This window comes from Ahaetulla prasina, chromosome 7 (genome assembly GCF_028640845.1).
Source record: "Ahaetulla prasina isolate Xishuangbanna chromosome 7, ASM2864084v1, whole genome shotgun sequence".
NCBI classification, from domain to species: Eukaryota; Metazoa; Chordata; class Lepidosauria; order Squamata; family Colubridae; genus Ahaetulla; species Ahaetulla prasina.
Genome location: NC_080545.1, coordinates 14,980,226 through 15,003,910, shown reverse-complemented (window position 1 = coordinate 15,003,910; position 23,685 = coordinate 14,980,226). Strand labels below are relative to the sequence as shown.

Sequence of the window (23,685 nt, the reverse complement as noted above, 5' to 3'; positions counted from 1 at the left end):
GCCTTTTATATCCTGTGGGGTGTGGCTCCATGACTCAGCACTTCCTAGGCCTGCCCCACCCCTGCTTCTGTTGTTCCCTCCTCCCCTGCCTATGAAACCAAGCCTGATTGCCGTCAGCTGGGTCTGCAGGCGTGGCCTGGGGGGGGAAGAGTCAGGGGATGGAGGCCTCATTATTTCTTTCACCTGGCCTGCTTCTGGCTGATGAGGTAAGTCCTGACGGCCCTTCCCCCTCACTTTCCAAGTCACTTTCTGGCAGCAGGGCTGGCTCGGGGGGCGCAGGCACAACATGGCGCACTGTCTCCAATAACATACTTTATCATGAAAGGAGAGAAAGCGGAGAACGGCATTAACGAAGTCAACTTACTCGCTCATGCAGCGGTGAGCCTGGGTTTGAATCTTCTTCTGTGCCGTAAGGCGACGTGTCACCCGTGGAAACGCGACCCACTGCCATTTCCGCATGTCCCTTGGCCTGAGGCCCCTTCATACGCACAAACTCCATATTATTGTATTTATAAAAACCAAAGGACATTCTCTGTGCCATTTTGGCTGCCACGCTCACCTGCAAAAGGAGAGTCAACATTCAAGCCACTGCATCATCGACATGAACCGGCAGGGACCTCTTTCAATTCAATTTTTCCGCAGTGGCGCAGAGTGCACTACTGCAGGATACTTCTGCTGACTGCCGGCTGCCTGCAATTTGGCAGTTCGAATCTCCCCAGGCTCAGCCTTCCATCCTTCCAAGGTTGGTAAAATGAGGACAATATGCTGACTGGGGGACAATATGCTGACTCTGTAAACCTCTTAGGGCTGTAAAGCACTGTAAAGCGGTATATAAGTCTAAGTGCTATTGCTACTGCACCAAGAAATGGAGTGGTGGGTAAAATGAGGACCCAGATTTGGGGGGGCGAGGCAATATGCTGACTCTATAAACCGCTTAGAGAGGGCTGTAAAAAGCACTGTGAAACAGGATATAAGTCTAAATGCTATTGCTATTTTCTGTGAGTTGGGCATTGGATCTGCCTTGGTTACCATTACGGGACATGATATCTTCAAGAAAGATAAGATCAACTCTCCAACGGTAATCAGCAAATTTTCCCACATTCAATCATCATCCTTGTGGACTTTCTTGATTGGACCTACCACTGTTCTCTAGTTGTGGCAAGGCTCCAGAAAGTAGTGTTAAGAGAAATTTATAACAGAATAACAGAGTTGGAAGAGACCTTGGAGGACTTCTAGTCCGACCCCCTGCTCAGGCAGGAAACCGGCCTATACCATTTCAGACAAATGATTGTTCAATCTCTGGAGGCAAGTTGTTCCACTGATTTAATTGTTCTGTCAGGAATTTCTCCTTAGTTCTATAGGTTGCTTCTCTTATTTACTTCTGCACTGTGCCATTTGTGTTACAGAAGTTTACCTGGGTCTGACCTGGTAGCGCATTTTTCAGAGTATAAAACGCTCCAGACTATAAGACGCATCTACCTTTTTTGGGGAGGAAAACAAGAAAAAAGAAATCTGCCTCTGCCTCCCAGCAATTTACCTCGTTGCAGCAAACAGCCCATTTCAGCTTCAGCACAGCCTAATTAGTACAAGCAACTGATTGTTGGTTGGAGCGGCCTTCCAACGATCAGCTGTTTCAGGCTGCAGCGATTGCCATAGCTAATTGCCGCCTCCACGCGCCCCATTTTCCGCCTGTTTCGGGCGGCGGGGATCAGAATGGGCAATTGGCAATGGCAATCCCTGCAGCCTGAAACAGCTGATGATCAGGAGGCCGATCCAACCGACAATCAGCTGCTTGTGCTAATTAAGCTGTGCTGAAGCTGAAGCCAAAACAAGCAGTTTTCTGTTTGCTGCAAGGAGGCAAACTGCTGGGAGGCAGAGGCCAAAGGGTGGGGGCCTGCGGGTAGGTGGGGCTACATTCGGTGTATAAGATGCACCCAAATTTTCACCTTATTTTGTGGGGGGTGGAGTGCATCTTATACCCTGAAACATATGGTATTTAATGTCTATACAACAAATCTATTTTCTCCCATCTTGATCAGTGGAGAAGTCACTGTCTCGTTTTAAACAGGTGAAATGATTTGAGGAGGGATGGAAGAAGGCAAGGTCATTCTATCCCTGTTATTATTATAAAAGCAGGCTTCCAGCTCTGGCTCCACACACAGGCAAGAAAGCCTTTCTGGTTGGCCCTATGTTGTTTGTCTAAGACACGGGTCTCCAACCTTAGCAACTTTAAGACTTGTGGACTTCAACTCCCAGAATTCCTCAGCCAACCAGCAAAGCAAAGCTGGCTGAGGAATTCTGGGAGTTGAAGTCTACAAGTCTTAAAGTTGCTAAGGTTGGAGATCCCTGATCTAAGAGACAACCTCACCGTCTGAAGGACACTCACCCTATTATCGTAGACCTTCTTGAGGGCTTCATAGCGGATGGAGCCCTGGAAAATAACACCTTGGAAAGTGTTGCTTTTGTCACTGGCCACCAGCTCTACGCAAACCATCTCGCCTTCCCCTACAGTCATGTCACTAAATACCTAAAGGAGACATCCAAATAAATCAAAGAATAAAAAATAAATAGCTGTAGAGACACTCAAGGCCATTTGTCATTGCCTATGGCTAAGTCACAGATGACACACTGAAATTTAGTAGCAGTGCAGGAGTCTATACCAGGACACCATATTCTCAGTAAAAGGTCTGGGGCAATGATGGCCTCTGTGGCTCAGACTGGTAAGACAGTCTGTTATTAACAGCAGCTGCTTGCAATTACTGCAGGTTCAAGCCCCACCAGGCCCAAGGTTGACTCAGCCTTCCATCCTTTATAAGGTAGGTAAAATGAGGACCCAGATTGTTGGGGGCAATAAGTTGACTTTGTATATAATATACAAATGGATGAAGACTATTGCTTGACATAGTGTAAGCCACCCTGAGTCTTCGGAGAAGGGCGGGATATAAATTCAAAAAAAAAAAAAAGATGGAATTCAATTTTTTTTACTACCGGTTCTGTGGCCGTGGCTTGATGGCCGTGGTGTGGCTTGGTGGCCATGGCAGGGGAAGGATACTGCAAACTCTCAATTCCCACCCAACTCTTGGGGGAAGGATATTGCAAAATCTCCATTCCCACTCCACTCTGGGGCCAGCCAGAGGTAGTATTTGCCGATTCTCCGAACCACTCAAAATTTCTGCTGCCGGTTCTCCAAACTGCTCAAAATTTCCGCTACTAGTTCTCCAGAACCTGTCAGAACCTGCTGAATAGCACCCCTGGTCTGGGGGCACTGAATCTTCTAACCATTTTTTTAAAAAAGTAATTTTATTATGGGGAAAAACATCCCTATACCCCAATTTCCTATAATTTGCTGCAATTCAAACCATCAAAGGTGATTTAGATCAATGTTTTTCAACGTTGGTCGTTTTAACATGAGTGGACTTCAGCTCCCAGAATTCCCCAGTTCAGCCTAGCTGGCTGGGGAATTTAAGGAGTGGAGATCTAAACATTTTAAAAATGACCAGAGTTGAGAAGCGCTGATTTAGATAAGTGAAACAGTGTGAAAAGGCAAATTCAGAATCAGAATTAATACTAGGAATAAAAAAGGATACTTAATGTATCTTTACACCATTTTTGCAAGCCTATAAAACCAGCAGCTTTGTGATGCAGTCCAAAAATCTAGTTGTTTTTTTTTGTTTTTTTAAATTGGCTTTTGGGTAATATTCGATCAAACTGCAAAATGCCTCCCTATATGTAGCAATGTTTTCTGCCAATTTAGAATGGTAAATTTGAATTCTAAGTAAGCAGAGCTACGGATCTATGACCTGAACAGCAGTTAATTGCACCATTTTAAAAAAAAAATAATTATTATTATTCTGCAAATACAACAAGGGGAAAATTAGCAGAAAAGAGAGAAACCTTCACAGAATTTGTTGTAAAATTTCAAATTGACAATGGTATAAATTTTCCATATTAAAATCTTATATCATTCGGAAAATTTTAAGTGCATATAAATGTTAGATTTCAACCTCATAATTAACAGCTGTTGCCAATATAACTCAAGTTATAAATTATAAACTGAAATAAAGAAAGTTGCGGTAATTTATATATCATCTGGAAAATTTGATGTGTTGTAGAAATCATAACATAACATAATAACAGAGTTGGAAGGGACCTTGGAGGTCTTCTAGTCCAACCCCCTGCCCAGGCAGGAAACCCTACACCATTTCAGACAAATGGCTATCCAACATTTTCTTAAAAATTTCCAGTGTTGGAGCATTTACAACTTCTGCAGGCAAGTTGTTCCACTTAATTGATTGTTCTAACTGTCAGGAAATTTCTCCTTAGTTCCAAGTTGCTTCTCTCCTTGATTAGTTTCCACCCATGAAAAATTGAGTACCTCTATCTTATGTTAGGAAACACCCAATCATTGGATGTGTTATAAACCCATTTATAAGATGTGATTCCAAGAATTTCCACATTCAGTTAATCTCTAAATATAAACATATTAACATGACTTAATTTTTAGCATTACACATTCTCACAAAACGTCTACATTTTTCTAAACAAGGGGCCTACTTTAAAAGAGGACCTACCTCTTCGAAGTTGTCAATCATAAAAAATATGTTTGGATAGCTAATCTTCGATTCCTCGCCCTTGCTGTCCATGGGGTGTTTGCTTGGCGACGCAAAGACTTGCTGGAAAACACCATTTGGAAAATATGATATAGCTTGCGATATATACATAGTAGGACATTCAGCTACGACCACTAGCAGGAGAAGGAAATTGCTAAGTCGATTGTAAACCCTAGATCCTCCCTGGATGGATAGATCAAGGGAACAAGGTGACGCAATTCTTCAGATTATATCTTCTGGCATTCTTCCCATCCTTTTAAGGATATAGACTTGGAGTGAAATCTACTTACCTTCCTTAACCGGTTCAGAAGTGTGCGTGCAGTCCTTCTGCGCATGCGCAGAAGGTAAAAAACATATTACTTCCTGGTTAAAACCAGGAAGTAATGACACCCGGGCAGGTGGGCGGAGCTTTGCTCCACCATCACTACCAGATCGCTGAACCGCCAACCACGATCGCTACCGGATCACATGATCCGGTCTGATCTAGGAGCATTTCACTCCTGATATAGACTGTTCTGACCCAGCTTCCCAAACACAACAAACTCTCTGAAGTTAAATCAATGATTCCTTGATTAGGAACATCAGTAGCCCCGGCAAAAAGTTTCTCTCTCAACGCAGGCTAACAAGTCCCTCCGGCAGGGAGATGAATAGTTGTCTGCCATATCTATTCATCTCCGCCCCCTGCCTTTTTTCCCCAGAGCTAGGGTGGGGCTTCGCTAGCAGCGGTGGCTCTTCCTTCCCAAGGATCAGCCCACAGGTTTCCACTGCTCTCCTCTCCTCTGCATTCTGTGCATCTGTGCATCAGGCACTGGACCCAGCTGTTCCTCCTCTTCCCCATCAGCTACCTCCAGACTGGGGGTTGTTGACTCTCCATTTGAGGGCTGACAAACGGCCCAGGCTTCACCTCTGTCTGTCTCTCTCTCTCTGACAGCTCCATTTCCTCTTTCCCAGAGCTCTCAGGTTGCCTTGATGCTGACCCTAACTCCCACGCCTCCTCCTCCTCTGATTTGGCTGTAGGAGGGGCCGGCGGCCAACAGGGCAGAACAAAGACATTTGGGGAAAAGTTCTTTGAAGACCCCAGAAGGATCCAACACATTTTCAATTCAATCCTTGTGCCATCTTCTGCAATTATAGTCAAGTGAATCTCGTTCTATTTTCAGAGAGTAATCCTAGGGACAGACAGACAGACAGAATCTCGAGTCCTTCCATATTCTATTGACTTCGAATGAGTAGCAAACTTGTAAAATTGGTATGTATGTATGCATTTCTATTCTCCCTGTGTTATGGGTCTAGCTGTGTATGTTTTGTTGGGGAAGCACAACATGGGATTAGATGTTCCATATTGGGTCATGTGTCCAGGAGATAAGAAGATTTAAAATGCAGCAGTCCCATTAAGATGGATTTTGTCATAAGCTCCAAGCCAGATTCAGCCCATTTTCAAACTGGATTTTTCTTTTTGCTGACTCTCCCCCACTCCCAATGCAAATGTGGCCATGTTCTGTTCAGTTGGGGGAGGTTATACTCAGGGGTGGGCTTACAATTTTTTAGCAAGGGGTTCTCTGCCTGGATGCTGGGTGGGCGTGGCCATGGTGGCCGTGGCCTAGTTGGCTTCCTGCACCACGGCTGGGGGGCGAGGGGCATTTTTGCCCTCCCTGGGCTCCGGAGGTTTTTTCCGATCTTCCGGAAGGGCGAAAACGGCCATCTCAGACTCCGGAGGCCCCCTGGAGGCCGGAATTGGGCCCATTTCCAGCCTTCCCTAACTCTGTGTGTGCCCTGCACTTACCTGCATCCAAAACGGGCTGCATGGGGACTCCTGGGAGGGGAGGGGTGGGCAGGGCCAGCCAAGAGTGGGATTTGGGCGTTCTCTGAACTGCACAGAATCTTATCTAGAGGTTCTCCTGAACCCCTAGCAGCCCACCCCTGGTTATACTGCAGACTAATAGGCAGACACTCCTGCACCTTTCCCCATCATTTCTTTTGGTCACTCTGTTGACTTGCGGACAATATGAAGGGTCTGGTTTGAAGACATGGGAAGCGGAAAAGGAGGGATCACCTCTTAATTCGATGAATGTGTGATGACAAATTGACTAGGGCAGAGGTCTGCAAACGTGGCTCTTTTAAGACATGTGGACTTCAACTCCCAGAGGAACTCTGGGAGTTGAAGTCCACAAGTCTTAAAAGAGCCAAGTTTGCAGACCCCTGGACTAGGGGAATTTTACTAAGCCCATTGGAAATCTTCCTCATAGCTATTTTGGAGTTATGTCTGGGCCTATTGCTAATTAAAACCTTGAGCTATATAAGAAAACCATAATCTAAGTTCATGGGATGGGGATGGGTGGGTGGGAAATGGGGCGAAGGCTGAAGCCAAAAGGAGGAGGAGACACCCTTTCAAAGTTCCCAAACTGCAGAGCTGCTCACCTGGGACTTCTTTTTATGGATGTGAATATCCCCACCATCGGAACGAGTACATACTGCGCAGGTAACTATATAATCCAGCTGAAAGAAAATCAAAGCATTGGCAACGAAACACCAATCAGGCATCGGATTCCTCATTTAGGTTTTCCTTTGTGTACGTGTCCAGATCCCCCAATAGAAAATATGAGGTCCTTCGGCTTTCATTAATGAAGTCATCTGACGCTACTTCACGACAGAAGTCAAGATACTTTCTTTCATGCTTCATGTTCAATTGCAACTGAAGCTCATTGCACTCCTACAGGTCACCTATTAGGTTTTCTATAGCTCTTGCCCCTTCTATGGGCTCTTATCTCTCATCATTTCTCCTTCCAACCTTCTTCAGTTTGCTGGCTGCGCATGTGCAATGCGCACCATGCACCAAATGCGAGGTGCCCATGCACGCAGTGCACACCAAAAGGACACATTGGGTAAGTAGCACAGGGGAGGGGTAATCAGCTGTGGCGTGCAATCTTTTTTTTTTTTTTTACTTTTACAAGCATTTTTTTTACAATCTATTCTGCCGAAGAGGTTGTTAAAAAAATGCTTTTAAAAGTAAAACAAAGGCTCTGATGATTACGCGGCTTAGCTGTGATCGTTAAAGCCTTTTTTTTACCTTTTAAAAGCATTTTTTAAACAACCTATTTTGCCAAAGAGGTTGTTGAAAGAAATGCTTTTAAAAGTAAAAAAAAAAGGCTCTGACAATCAGGAAGCTCAGCTGAGATCGTCAAGAGCCTTTTTTTTTTTACCTTTTAAAAGCATTTTTTAAACAACCTATTCGGCCGAAGAGATTGTAAAAAAAATGCTTTTAAAAGTTAAAAAAAAGGCTCTGACGATCACACGGCTCAGCTGGGCTTGGGCGGGGGGGAGGGGCAGGGATTTTTGCTACTGGTTCTCCGAACCACCCGCCACCATCGCTACTGGGTCAGGTGTGCCAGTCCGAACCGGGAGCATTTCACCTCTGGTTTAAACTCTTCCCTGGGAAAACACCATACCATTGTCGAGCAACCTTATAAATAAATAATCCATCCCTCAAACTTGGAATAGAAATCTAACAAATGAAATCAACTTTTATCCCATAAAATAAAAATATGTTTTTCAAAATTAAACTGAAGGGCTATTGATTAATCCATTAATTTTTGGGATTTGGGACTAGACAAAGGAGAGGAAAAAAATTACGATGATGAGGAGGGGGACACAACATGAGGCTTAAACACCTCTGCAACCCAAACAAAGTTCCAAATATTTTGCCCACTTCGGCTTCTAGAATTTAGAACCATCCAACGGGTTTGTTAACTTTTGAACACTGAAATACTTGAGATTTATTTAATGCTGTTGGCAACCCCTGCGAGAATTTGTTGGCAGCATTTCCATTTCAACAACGGAACGCTCAAGGTAGATGAAATCACAAATTAAAACCCAATCTGAAATAACAATATCACAGCTTTGGTTGGTTTGTTGTTTGTTTGTTTAAGAAAAGCCAAAAGGAGGGCAGCTTTCTATAAATCATTACAATCTCTGGAAATGATACAAAATCACCAACGAACGTGTGATGTCTGGCGCTTTGATTAATAACACCAAAGCTAATTTAAGACTGACAAACCTTCTCAAACAATTTAAAAAATAGCAGTCTGGGTTGTGGTTTTTTTTTCACTCCGGTACCCCATTCCCAGTGGCTGCTTTGTCCAGGAGGCGCTGAGGAGCAGGTAACCTTACTACAGGTTTAAACCAGTAGTGGGTTTCAAATCCCAGTGCTACCGTTTTGCTATCGGTAGCGAGCGAACGGTGCTTTTACGCATGCACAGAACATTTTTGATGGCATCTGGGCAGGTGGGCGGAGCCTCCCACCACTGCTACTGGTTCTCCAGAACTGGGGTGAACCGGTAGAAAGCCACCACTGGTTTAAACAGATGGGAAGTCTCGAAATGACCAAGTGATTGGTGGGATCGTGCAGATTCAAGCCATTCTCTTTCTCAAAATATCCCGCAAATTGCAGGCATCCCCTCTCCTAACACCAGCAAGCCTTGGAGAAGAGAAAGACTGAAGTCACCTTCTGTAGTATAAGGTTCAGGTAGACGCTCTCCTCCCAATCGATATCAGGATCGCCCAACCCTGGAAGCTTCTTGGAATCTCTGCGGTATACTTCAACTTCAACCTGCTAAAACAAAGCCCAACAGTGCGGGTAAGAAACACACAATAACTGGAGATCTTTATTATTTAATAGGGGATTCAGGAGCTTCCTAAGGAAGGACGGTCATTAGTTCACAGGCACAGGATCAAGTCACACATTCAAGACAAATATGGATCGTACCTGAACCTCACTAACTCCTCCATTTTCATCCCTTTCCCCATACATTCAAGTTACTCTGAAGTAGGAAAGAGTTTCCATTACTTCCTTCTGAACAAATAGCCCTTAAGAAAAGTTACTTTCCACATGGTAGATTTCAGTAACGTAGTGTATCTAACATCTTTCTTCCATTTAGTATTTTTATTCTCATTGCCTGTTCTGTCAGGTTATTAAATTTATTAAATAAAGATCCCAATATGAGGGATCTACTGTACATGGCGCTCTACATCAGGGGTGTCAAACTTGATTTCATTGACCTCAGGGGTCCAAACAAGGACAAAGTACTGTAATATCAGAGCATGTCAGCATTTCTGGGAAAACATTTAACAGCATCCTTGAGCAAAGTGATTGCTGAAGCCACATCAAAGGGTTTCAGGCTATCTCAAATATCTAAACAAACACAATGGTTTTTAAAAAAATATATATCACAATTGTTAATTGATAAAGTATAAGCTTTTTGCAATGTTCAGAGGACTTTTACATACATAGCTGCTTTTACAGAGAATAAAGCAGTGGTGAAATCCAAATTCTTTTACTACCAGTTCTGTGGGCGTGGCTTAGTGGGCGTGGTGTGGCTTGGCGGGCGTGGTAGGGGAAGGATACTGCAAAATCTCCATTCCCACTGTAATACAGAGGAAGGATACTGCAAAATCCCCATTCCCTCTCCACTCCTGGGGGAAGGATATTGCAAAATCTTCATTACCACCCCATTCTGGGACCAGCCAGAGGTGGCATTTGCTGGTTCTCCGAACTGCTCAAAATTTCTGCTACTGGTTCTCCAAACTGCTCAAAATTTCTGCTACCAGTTCTCCAGAACCTGTCAGAACCTGCTGGATTTCACCCCTGGAATAAAATCAGTCAATATTAAAAAATAAAAAATTCCTGGAATCAAACATGACTCATAGAGTCTATACTGTCTCCATGTAAGTTTCTTTACCACAATACCAATGTGCTTTGCTATTGAATTCTTCCAAGATATATCTATGGAGATTCTCAATCATCAAGGTCATGTGTCGTGTCCCACTCCTCCTCTAACGGCCGGGTCTGGGAAGTCTGTATCCAGCGTGGCCATGAAGCCTCTGCAGCTTTGCCAAATTCCTGTCAGAGTTCTCAGGGCAGGCAGGAATCCAAGGTGTGACTTCAGCAACCACATGAGACTTTGCCTGACTCAAGGAATGCCAAAAAGCAGATCCTTTATATAGGCCATGGGGTGTGGCTCCATGACTCAGCACTTATCCAGGCCTGCCCCTCCCTTCCTTTTGCTGACGTCGCCTCTCCATTCTCCGGAAGTGGGGATCTGTCCACGTTTTGTCCTACTGCTCAGCTGCTGGCAATTCTAGCTCGTGGCTGGCTTCTTGCTCACACGCTGTAGGAGGGAGGTTTATTTGCTCAGTCTGTCCAGGCATGGTGCCAGGGCTGGGGGTTGGAGGCATGCCAGGCCATTCTTCTTCACTATCAGTCTCTGGCTCAGATAACAGGAGATGGGAGGGGCCCGGCTGCGGAGAGGGGGGCGGGCGAGGCACAACATCATGGTTGTCCCAAAGATGCTTTTTTTCAAGAGCAAAATATATGAAAAGCTCTTATCGGTGATCCAGAATTTATTTTAGAACTAACCACATAGGAAAAATGTAAATGTTCCCAATGAAATGCAGTTTCAGCTTTCAAGATGGTGCCTAGAGCTGATGGTCTTTGGTGGACGTTATTTGACAGGCTCCACTTACCATCTCCGCTTGCAGATGGTTTGGCTTTGAGTGTTTCATACTTTTTATGTGTCTAAGCCACTAGGAATTATTGGATTCCAGGGGTACATAAATGAAAACCAGCAAATAAGTAAATTGCGTTGGGTTTCAGCAAGTACTGAAAAGAGCGGCCAATAATTCATTGGAAAAGGAAATACCTCTATTATAATGTGGTTGATTTATAATTCCATTTGCAGTCGTCCTATTAAAAAGTAGCAGCTCTGTTTTTATTAGCTTGAATGCAGGAAAAAATGGACAAAAATGTCATTTGTGATTCAGGTAAAATCGAGAGGGAAGCAAAACGGGGGAGATGACGATAATTCATAGAGAGTGAAAGAGCTGCAGAAGAGAAGGAGGGAGCAGTGCCTTAGCATTTCAAATGAAGAAGAGCTAGACCGAGATTGGACCAATGATGAGAGGGTTATTGATGAATCCGTACTCTGAAGAGTAATGCATTCTCTCCTCCTTGGAAGAAGAGTAATCTAGGGACAAAAACCTCCCATTTCTATTCTCACTGCCACCATCAATTCAGCAAAGGGTTATTCTCTAAAAATTGAGCAGCTCACACACTTAAATCTTTCAGCCAAGTGAAATGTTGACTCAGGCCGACAAAGAAAAGTCTGGCACAGCCTTGCTCCTGTCTCAAGAGTGAGTTGTTTTCCTTTCTATTTTAAAAAAAAAATCACAAGTGCACACCCCAGCCTTGAGCTGCAAACTCAGCTCTTTTTAGTGTTTGGTTTGAAGAAAAATCTCAAAAATGCTTGGCAGGTCGTTCTTACTGTTTGTCCTTTCCTATGTGGCAGATATTGCCAGAAACTGGACAATTAGTGCTGTGTAGAGTCCTATCTATTTCAAATCACCTCCTCCTTCCAAAAACACACGCACACACACATACACACACTGTTCTTGAGTTGCCAAGAAAGAACATCCAGATTCGTTATCTGAGCAACCCTGACTTAATTTACTGTATGCCTGGAATAAGGTACGTTTCTCTTAATGGATTTTAGCAGAAACGGTAACTATTTATGTGTTGTAGTAGTCCTTGACTTATTGTCGTGTCCCACTCCTCCGCTGACAGCCGGGTCAGGGAAATCCGAATCAGCCGTGCCTCTGCAGCTCTGCCAAAGTCCTAGCAAAGTCCTCAGGGCAGGCAGGAGACCAGAAAGTGACTTCAGCAAGATATGTTTAGACTTTGCCTGACTCAGAGAATGCCAGAAAGCAGGTCCTTTATATAGGCCATGGGGTGTGGCTCCATGACTCAGCACTTATCCAGGCCTGCCCCTCCCTTCCTTCTGTTGCCTCCGCCTATCAAGTCTTCTGAAGCGAGCGTCACTCCAGTCGGCAGCTGTTGGTAATAGACCTTCCTCAGGCTCACATGCTGTGGAGGAGGGGGAGGGGTCTAGTTGCTCCGTTTGCCTGGGCATGGAGCCAGAGCTGGGGGCTGGAGGTATTTCTTCCTCTTCAGCCTGTCTGGGCATGGAGCCAGGGCTGGGGCCGGGAGGACATTCTTCAGCGTTCGGAAGCAGATAAGCCGACCCCAGCTGCGGTGAGAGGGGGCAAGACACAACACTTATGACCACAATTGGGATCAGAATTTCCCTTGCTAAGCAAGGCAATTATTGCTAATTGCAATTATTAATTGAATCACTCAGCTGTTAAGCCAACTCCTCGCTGACTTTGCTTGCCAGAAGCCAGCTGGGAAGGTTGCAAGTGGGACCCAGGGATTCTACAAATGTCTAATACAAATATACGCAGGTGACCAAGTATCCGAATTTTGACCGTGTGACCATGGGGATGCTACGGCAGTGGCAAGGGCGAGGACCAGTTGTTAAGCTGCTTTTTTCAGTGTCATTGTAACTTCAAACTAAACAATAGTTGTAAGTCAAGGACTACCTGTAATGTCTTCACAAATCATCTTGAGTTGCGTGGTTGGAAAGTACCGTGTTTCCCCGAAAATAAGACCCTGTCTTATATTTTTTTGAACCCTGAAATAAGCGCTTGCCCCTATTGCCATGCATTCAGAAGCCCGATTGGGTTTACTATCTGGGGATGTTTTATTTTGGGAGAAACAGGGTATTTTTTTTATTTATTTTTTTGCATTTATATCCCGCTCTTCTCCGAAGACTCAGGGCGGCTTACACTATGTCAAGCAATAGTCTTCATCCATTTGTATATTATATACAATTACTTATTGCCCCCAACAATCTGGGTCCTCATTTTACCTACCTTATAAAGGATGGAAGGCTGAGTCAACCTTGGGCCTGGTGGGACTTGAACCTGCAGTAATTGCAAGCAGCTGCTGTTAATAACAGACTGCATTAGCCTGTTGAGCCACCAGAGGCCCTGGTGGCTCAACATATACCAGAGGTATATAAAATGTCTGCGTCTCTGTCAATATTTTTTTTTTAGTTTTTTACACTAATAATAAAAACAGTCGAAAATACCAAGCATTGGTAGAGTAAATGTTCAATGTTATCTCCGACTAGTGAGATAACTTGGTGAAGTCCTGAAGTATGTTTGTATTCTTAACCATCTTTTCCAGGCAAGTCTGCCAAACTGTTTTTTGAATTAAGAATTAACTCTTTGAGTTAGGAATTCATTCTTAATGAATTCATCAATAATGAAAAGTGTGCATTGATAAGAGTTTCTGCTTGATGGTTCAGTAATGTAAGACAAGCCCCGTTTTATTCTTCTAAAGATATCCTACCACCTGTATTGTATGACAAGGAGTATTTTATTAAGCTTCAGTTGAGAGGTAAAGCTTCACTCAGTCTGATCAATTGTAGTGACAATCAAGTTTGGAGCAGGTCAGCCTTCAGATGACATCAAGCCAAGCCAGGAGATTAGGAATGGTTGTTGTGTCGATATCAAGCCATCTTACATGGCCTAACTCAGTGATGGCTAATCTTTTTGCCATCGCGTGCCAAAAGCGGGGGGAGCATGGGGAAATCGTGTGTGTGTGTGTGTGTGCCCACTCCCATAATTCAATGCGCCCCTGCGCCCCACCCCACCCCGCGTATGCTCGCGCGACCCCCCCTGCATTCCCCCCGCTTTTGGCACGTGATGTCATAGTGGGCCTGGTAGGCCCGTTTTTTGTCCTCCCCAGGCTCCAGAGAATTCCTAGGAGCCTGGGGAGGGTGAAAACTGCCTTCCCTGCACCCCCGGAGGCCCTTCGGAGGCCGGAAACAGCCCGTTTCCCGACTTCTGGTGGGCCCTGAAGGCCTGAAAATCAGCTGGAGCTGAGCTAAGACAACACTCGTGTGCCCATAGATATGGCTCCCCGTGCCATCTGTGGCACATGTGCCATAGGTTCACCATCACGGGCCTAGCTAATCTCACCGAGCTGTGGTGGAATCCTGCTGGTTTAACAACCGGTTCGGTGACTGCATGCTTTGCGCGCACGTGCACAATTTTGACAAAACTAAACTTCCGTGTTATTTCTAGGGACTAACACAGCTGAGGCGCGGCAATCCGCTCTGCTGCACGAATCAGCTGAGAGGATAAAGGTAAGTAAAGTGTGCAGGGACAGATAGGAGGGCCCACTTAATCGTCGGAGCTACTGGTACGCCCAAACTGGTCCAAACTGGCTGAATCCCACCCCTGTCACCGATTAATAACATGGATTGTGGAAGAAAAGAAGCTAAAATGTCAAGATTGAACCGCTTTGCTTCTTTCAAACCTTAACGCTTTTCAGCTTGCCAATGAACTGGCGAGAGGGAAAGGGGAAATGGAATGCTGAGAATGTATGAGGAGATCGTGAGAGATTGGCAACCATCAAGGTCACCACTGCAGGTGCTAAAGAAAGAGATGGATTGTACCCATAACAAAAGGATAATTGGATAATGTGATTCCCCCAGGAGTGGAGAGAAGAGGAAGCTATTGTTTAACTAGGCAAGGCTTTGCGTGGGAAAACCAGAGCTGGTTTTGTTTCTTCAGTACCAAAATAGTGTATCCAATAAAGTTTTACTTTTGGGACAGCTGTCATAAAATATACGTATGACTAAGTATCTACGCAGAATACTTTAGTAATGGCAAGAAACCTCCTGTCATGCAAAGGAATGCATGTCCCACCAAAGAGTTGAGACCATGATTTATTCCATCTGAACACAAATCATGGTCAACTGCAGAATATCTCTCAAAATCAAGGTAAGATGAAAGCAAAAAACCAATAACACCAAAACTCTATTAAGCAGCTAGGCATAGGACTAGCCTTGAAACTGTTTCTGACCACTCCACTGACCATCAAAAGAAACATTATCTTTGTGCAATGTTTCTCAATCTTGGCAACTTTTAAGATGTGTGGACTTCAACTCCCAGAATTCTCCAACCAACCATGTCGGCTGGGGAGTGCTGGGAATTTAAATCCACACATCTTAAAGTTGCCAAAGTTGAGAAACACCGACTTTTTGAATGGGTCTGAAGCAGTGGTGGAATTCATTTTTTTTTTACTACCGGTTCTATGGGCGTGGCTTGGCAGGCGTGGCAGGGGAAGGATACTACAAAATCCCCATTCGTTCCCCATTCTTGGGGGAAGGATACTGCAAAATCTCCATTCCCTCCCCACTCCTGGGGGAAGGATATTGCAAATTCCCCATTCACTCCCCATTCTTGGAGAAAGGGTATTGCAAAATCTCCATTCCCATCCCACTCCAAGGGAAGTATACTGCAAAATCCCCATTCCCTCCCCATTCTTGGGGGAAGGGTATTGCAAAATCTCCATTCCCACCCTACTCCTGGGGGAAGGATATTGCAAAATCCCCATTCCCTCCCCATTCTTGGAGACAGGGTATTGCAAAATCTCCATTCCCATCCCACTCCAAGAGAAGGATACTGCAAAATCCCCATTCCCTCCCCATTCTTGGGGGAAGGATATTGCAAAATCTCCATTCCCACCCCACTCCTGGGGGGAAGGATATTGCAAAATCCCCATTCCCTCCCCATTCTTGGGGGAAGGATATTGCAAAATCTCCATTCCTACCCCACTCAGTCAGTGGGGGTATTTGCCGGTTCTCCGAACTACTCCAAATTTCCACTACCAGTTCTCCAGAACCTGTCAGAACCTGCTGAATAGCACCCCTGGTTTGAAGCTTAGATGGGCCCATCATTAGCAAACAGCAGGCAACGTAGTACGGCATTTCATGTGTATCTATGGAAGCCAAAACTCAGGAGGGCTCTGGTAGCACTTTTCCTCACTGTCACATTTAATTAAAAGCATGCGAAGAAGCATCAAAAGATTTCTCTATTAGGGTTTTGCTAATCGGCTCTGATTCCATTCAAATTGGAGACTGGCAATTTGAAGAGAGAAAAGAATTGAATGTGCAATTTGAGAGCAAAACAATTCAATTTATTTTGGGATCTAATTTAAGAAGGAGACCTTTTGGATTGAAGCAGTCTATCGATTTTATACATAAATAAAAATTAGCACGGATTGCTTGCCACGATATGCTTTTTTTTTAAAAAAACAACAACATTGCTTGACAACTGGCCAGATACAAGGATTATTAGAATCGCTTTAAAAATACAAACTCTGTTTTATTGCAGTGATAGTCAAGAGGGAGCCATTGAGTTCAAAAATGCAATATTGTTCACGCCCAGGAGGATTCTATGTCAAACAAACAGAACGGGTACAAAATTCTTGTTTTGTATTCACTCTAAGAAGTGACAGGTGGAGATGGCTATAAATCACAAAACATTTATTTCATGCTTTACAAATGAAGCAACTATTTGCAACGGAGACTTCTTAAACCCACGGGGGGTGGGGGAAGGGGGGGACTTTGACAAACTAATTTTGCTTTGCAAGATTAACCTGAAAAGAGAACACAAAATCAAATACATATAACATAGTTTTCTGTATTGGTATGAAGCTGCATTCCTAGGAATATTTTCAAGTAGATTGAATAAAGCTGAAATGTAAGATTAATAGAAGGCGTTATTCTCTTCTAGTTCTGGGAAAAACTGTTGAAAGTCTAAATCAGTGGTAGTCAACCTGGTCCCTACCGCCCACTAGTGGGCGTTCCAGCTGTCATGGTGGGCGGTAGGGGTTTTGTCCGATACTGAAGCACTTTCCTTTTTTTTAATTTAATTGACTTTTTAAAAAAAATTCATAGCATTAGTTTAAAACATTTTCATTAGGTTTTCATAAAATTCCCCGTGACAATTTAAATTTCTGAAAATATACTATTTGTATTGCCTGAGCATAAGTTTAGTTCACGTTACGTAAGTGAAATTAAATGGCGCTATAGTGCGACCACAAACAAAAGGGCCTCATCCCAGAATAGCTTCGCGTATCTCCCCCCACACCACCCAGCTGTAGCAGACAAGCAGAGCTGGTAGCCGACGCCTCCCCCAAACCCAATCCATGATGCACAAGCGGCATGTGCAGACAATGATACATGGCGCATTACTGTGGAAATGGTGGGCGGTTATAAAATTTTACTACTAACAGAGATACAAAAGTGGACAGTAGGTATAAAAAGGTTGACTACCCCTGGTCTAAATGAACGCAGCTCCAATCTTTATGCAATATGATTAGATGTATAATTACCTTCTTTATTGTCAGAGTGTGCACAGCGTGACTACTATTTTGAGACAACCCAGGAGCAAAATGCATGGCACAGAGGTTATGTCATTACAAACAGTGGTTTATATACAAGACTTCTATATACAGACATACATGTGGTAGGCACATACCGGGCAAGCAATCATTCTTCAACTCTACACGGAGAACTACAATGCAGATGGAACACGGCGAGGAGAATGATACACAAGAAGAGTGATACATGAAGAGAGAGAGAGAGACGCCCTCTAATGGCCTCCCTTATATAGACAGCTTCTTAAAGGGCAATAACCCTGCTGACTCATCCTCAGTCTTAAAGCGGCTGGCTAGCTTTAAATCTTCCTTACCCTGACATTTATAACATAGGAATAATGCTTTATAATGCTGTAGCTTTTACTTCATTTTAATCATTTTCTTCTCTGTGTCTCTGTTTCTCTCTGCGTCTCCAACCCCTGGGCTGTGGATCTGCACTGGGCTGCGGCATGCCAGCAACCGGGCCGCACAAACAAGCAAAGCCCCATCCATGGAATGCAGGGAGCATGCGAAACCACGCCCCCTCTGGTCCACGGAAAAACCTTTACCCATGGATCCGGTTCTTGGTGCCCAAAAGGTTGGAGGCCTCTGCTCTAGAACATTATCTTTCCTGAGAATAAAGCAGACCCCCTTTTGGTCTTTTGGAAGGCCTCGAACTGGTTACGTGTCTGGGGTCCCACGTTTGTGAAGGGCCCCATTTCCTGGCTATGCTAACATCTGCCCACTATAATATAATAGCCGTCGGACCACCGCCTGGCCCCGCTGATTCTTCTCTGGTGGCCCAGTGAACTCAGAAGATCTGGATTTGAGGGGCTGCTGCTGCAGCCGCCCCCTCCGCTGCCGGTGGGCACACGACCGCCAAACAGCTGATTCAAACAGCCGCTGCCGCCGCCCGCCGCTGACCCACGCCGCATCCGCATTCTGACAGCCGTCAGACCACCCCCTGGCCCCGCTGATTCTTCTCTGGTGGCCCAGTGGACTCAGGAGATCCTGATTAGAGAGGCTGCTGCTGCCGCCGCCCCCTCAGCTGCCGGTGTACACACGACCGGCAAACAGCTATTCAAGCAGCGATTCTAACAGCCGCCGCCACCGCCCACTCTACTTCCTCCTCCATACCCAAAGGTCTTTTTAAATCTCCCACCAATCTCCACCATAAACATAGTGGATCACAGCATCCACAATTGCTATCCCCGCTTACTCCATTTTCACATCACTTCCTTCTCTGCACCTCCAGTATCCCTACTCCAAATTTATTCCAGTGTAAGTGAAAGAGAGTGAAATAGTAATTGAGAAAGATTGTTTTAGAAAAGATACTTCCTCAATTATCGAATAATTATAAAAATTATTCAATAATTAAAATAATTATAAAAATTATTCAATAATTAAAATAGAAATAATAAGAAAGATACTTCTTCATTACTTATCACATAATTTATTTAAAATAATAATATTAAATATATCTATCTATCTATCACTATGCCAGCCAAAAAATCCAACTCTGATAAAAACTTAGAAGCAAGAATAATAGCTACAATTGAACTAAACTTGGAAAAAAGAATACTTGCTATTGAACAAAACCTAGAAAAAAGAATACTAGCCATTGAACAAAACTTAGAAAAAAAAATCCTATCAGTTATAGAACAAAGCTTCACCAATCTGATAAAACAAATTACAACACAAAAAAATGATTTCTCGACTGATCTAAATCTCTTCCCAACTCATCTACCTTTACATAATACTGATCCTTCAACCCTACCTAAACAACAATTTACTACTGACCAACTAATTAGAGATGCCTTAGAGAGAGGCCAAAAAATAAATAATGCAATATTATTTGGTCTAGATAACACAAATGAATCCGATATCACCAAAATTCAAAACTTAATTGGAAATTATAATTCATCATCCATCTCCCCAAATGAAATTATTTCAGTCTCCAGAGATGGTCCTGAATATAAAAACAGTGACGGATCAATAGCACCAAGATTCTGCAGAGTCATCTGCATAAGCGAGAACAACAAGCGTAAGTTCATATATACCATCAACTCTATTGCTAAATCTAATCCTGCCTACAGTAAACTTAGATCACGCCCTGATCTATCTTTCCTGCAGCGGATACGTTCTCGTGAACTCCGCACTGAGCTTAAACGAAGACAAGATAATGGTGAATCAAACCTATATATTGATTACCGTGCCAATTGCATTAAAATTAAATCCTTCAATCAAAAATTCACCACCAAACCCCCCATCACCCATAACATCCAACCAGCCATCCAACAACCAATCAAGTACCCATCAGCCAACCATCCATTGAAACTGTCATCCAATCAGCCATCGAACAAACCATTCAACCAGCCATCCGTACAGCTATCCAACAAACTATTCAACCAGCCATCCGTTCATCCATCCAACCAACCTTCCAACCAGCCTTTCAACCATCCATCCAACAAACCTTATCAACAAACAGTCTAGTACCCAACATCCAAGCACTCACTACCCAAAACTTCCATCCACCCATCCAACCTCCAATACAACCACCAGTTATACATATCCTCAACCAACTAACATTCAAAACTAGGTATGCACGCCTCTTACCTCTTTAACACCTCTTTCTACAGATTTTAAATGTAAATTGATGAATGCAAGAAGTATTCTTAACAAATTACCTGAATTTATCCTCCTGCTAAACAGTGGTACATTTGACATTATATTTATTTGCGAAACATGGCTAATCTCTTCCATCCCTGATTCCATCATTTTAAACAAAGAATATCAAGTTCACCGTTCAGATCGTGAAAACCGAAGAGGTGGTGGAGTGGCTATTTTCTATAAAAGTCACTTAATCTAAAAACATACAAGTTGCCCACAAACTTTCTCTTCCTGAAACTATTGTATGTGATCTATCATCTAATACCGCACTTGATTCATTCTATGCTACAGAGCCCCCGACTACGATATTACTCATGCTAATATTTTAACCTCATTACTAACTTGGGCTGCCTCTTGCCCATATCCACTCATCTTCCTGGGTGACCTAAATTTACCTCTCATCAACTGGATAACTAACGAAAGTACAACTGATCCAATCCACACAACAATATACAACGCTGTTACTAACCTAGGTCTTGAACAACTTGTAACCAATAATACAAGACTAAACAACTGCCTTGACCTCATCTTCTGCAACAATAACAATACCATTTATGGACTACAAATAAGAGAACCCTTTTCCAACAGTGATCATTGCATGATTGACTTCCATCTTAATATCGTTGTGACTTTAACCATCATATCAATAGCATTCCCATTTACAACTTCAAAAAAGCCAATTATGACTCTATAAACAATGATCTTTCATTTCTAGACTGGCAAAATCTGTTCTCAACCTGTATAACTGCTGAAGACCACTATAGAGTTTTTCTACTCGAAATCAACAGAGTCATCGAACTATATGTACCACTAACTACCATCAAGATTAGGAAAAGCAAACTACCCATATCAATAAAAAAGATTCAATCTAAAAAGATCCTCTGAAAAGAAACAAAGGGCTATGTAGCTAATTTTAAAAACGCTACAGAACTATATGCAACCAAATAAAACTGAATGCACAAATTACCACACCAAGCAAGAAGAGGATCTTCTGCACAAATTCCAGTCGTGCCTTCTATAATTTTGTCAACAACAAGCTTAAAAACTCTAGACGCATGCCACCTCTAAAAGATCCTGATGGCAATGAATACAATGCTGAAGAATCTAGAGCAAACCTCTTTAATAAATTCTTTGCATCAGTTTTTGTCAACAGTGATGGCACTCATCCAACATTCCAAATTTGTACAATCAATGAGCATGACAACTTAACAATTGTTGATTTTACAGAAGAAAATGTTGGTAAAGCTCTAAGTAAATTGAAGCCATCTCTATCCATTGGACCTGATGGTCTTTGTGCTTACTTTTTAAAAACTCTCTAGTAATCTAGCAGAACCCTAAGTATAATCTTTAATATAGCCTTTAGAACCAGTTCCTTCCCAGTCTCTGGTCGCTAGCCACAGTCATTCCAGTTTTCAAAAAGGCGACCCCAGCTTAGTTGATAATTATAGACCTATCTCCTATGTTGCGTCGCCTGCAAGGTTATGGAATCCATCATCAACCAATCCATTACCTTACACTTAGAAATGCACAACCTTCTCTCAAATAAACAATTTGGCTTCAGGAAAAATTATCATGCAATCTACAACTTCTACTGTAAAACCTATGGACTACTAATCTTGATCTAGGTAAATCAATAGATGCAATATACATAGACTTCTGCAAAGCTTTTGACTCAGTAGTACATGATAAACTTCTCCTAAAATTAAAATCCTATGGCATTTCAGGACCCTTACACCACTGGATATCTGCTTTTTTGTCAAACAGACAACAAATAGTTAAAATTGGTAATGCTCTTTCAAATCCTGTTCCTGTCAAGAGTGGTGTTCCTCAAGGCAGCGTTCTTGGACCTACTCTCTTTATAATATACATAAATGATCTTTGTATTGATATTTCAAGTAACTGTGTTCTCTTTGCTGATGATGTCAAACTTTTCAACACCACTGACAATGCATCCACAATTCAAAAGGACCTTGATCATCTATCTGCCTGGTCTAAAATTTGGCAACTACAAATTTCAACCAGTAAATGCTCAGTCTTGCACATTGGAAGAAAGAACCCAATCACAAAGTACATGCTTGATGGACATTGCCTCGCAGATGACCCCACCCTGTCAAAGACCTTGGAGTTTTTACATCTAACGATTTAAGTTCCAAAGCCCACTGCAACTACATAGCTAAGAAGGCTCTAAGAGTTGTCAACTTAATTTTACGTAGCTTCTTTTCAAAAAACACCATGCTACTGACCAGAGCATATAAAACATTTGTTAGGCCAATTCTTGATTACTGCTCTCCTGTCTGGAACCCTTACCATATATCTGACATCAACACAGTTGAGCGTGTCCAAAGGTATTTTACGAGAAGAATTCTCCATTCCTCTGAAACTAATAAAATACCTTATTCCACCAGACTTGATATCTTGGGTCTAGAAAACTTGGAACTTCGCCTTCGACTGGATCTGGGTTTAGCATATAAAATCATCCGTTGTAATGTCCTTCCTGTCAATGACTTTTTAGTTTCAATAACAATATCACAAGAGCTACAAACAGATTCAAACTCAATGTCAACCGTTCCAGTTTAGATTGCAGAAAACACGATTTCTGTAACAGAATTGTATATACTTGGAATGCATTACCTGACTCTGTGGTTTCTTCTCATAACCCCAAAGGTTTCACTCAAAAACTGTCCACGGTTGACCTCACCACTTTCCTAAGAGGACTCTAAAGGGGCGTGCATAAGAGCACAAACGTGCCTACCGTTCCTGTCCTACTGTTTCTTTCCCTATGTATATACACGTTTTTAGTACCTCATTTCTCCTCATATATACGTTCATATATTTATAACCTTTTATGTAACGCTTGTATATATTGTTATGACAAATAAATAAATAAATAAATATTTCTTAACTGCTATGTACGCTTTTAATTGCTTTTATGATTGTTTCCCACCTGGAATCGCTTGTTTGAGATGGGTCGGTGGGTGAATGAATGAATGAATCAATCAATCAATCAATTTCTTGGATTGTATCAGTGATCATGTTTCAATAGGGCCTCTGGTGGCTCAGACTGCTAAGACAGTCTGTTATTAACAGCAGCTGCTTGCAATTACTGCAGGTTCAAGTCCCACCAGGCCCAAGGTTGATTCAGCCTTCCATCCTTTATAAAGTAGGTAAAATGAGGACCCAGATTGTTGGGGGCAATAAAGTTGACTTTGTATATAATATACAAATGGATGAAGACTATTGCTTGACATAGTGTAAGCCGCCCTGAGTCTTCGGAGAAGGGCAGGATATAAATGCAAATTA

General features: G+C 43.0%; 1 protein-coding gene across 3 annotated transcripts in view; it reads right to left on the bottom strand.

The window, feature by feature from the left end:
• Window positions 1-23,685, bottom strand: part of KIAA0930 (KIAA0930 ortholog) — a 93,235-nt gene that overhangs the window by 6,683 nt on the left and 62,867 nt on the right. The window contains exons 3-7 of one of the 3 annotated variants that reach the window (XM_058189776.1): window positions 9,112-9,219; window positions 7,029-7,106; window positions 4,572-4,673; window positions 2,387-2,527; window positions 365-559 (exon numbers count right to left, since the gene is read on the bottom strand). In XM_058189776.1, the coding sequence (XP_058045759.1) occupies window positions 365-559; window positions 2,387-2,527; window positions 4,572-4,673; window positions 7,029-7,106; window positions 9,112-9,219 (624 nt within the window). The remainder of the gene's footprint in view (window positions 1-364; window positions 560-2,386; window positions 2,528-4,571; window positions 4,674-7,028; window positions 7,107-9,111; window positions 9,220-23,685) is intronic. The other 2 variants (XM_058189777.1, XM_058189778.1) reach the window with 2 other exon arrangements.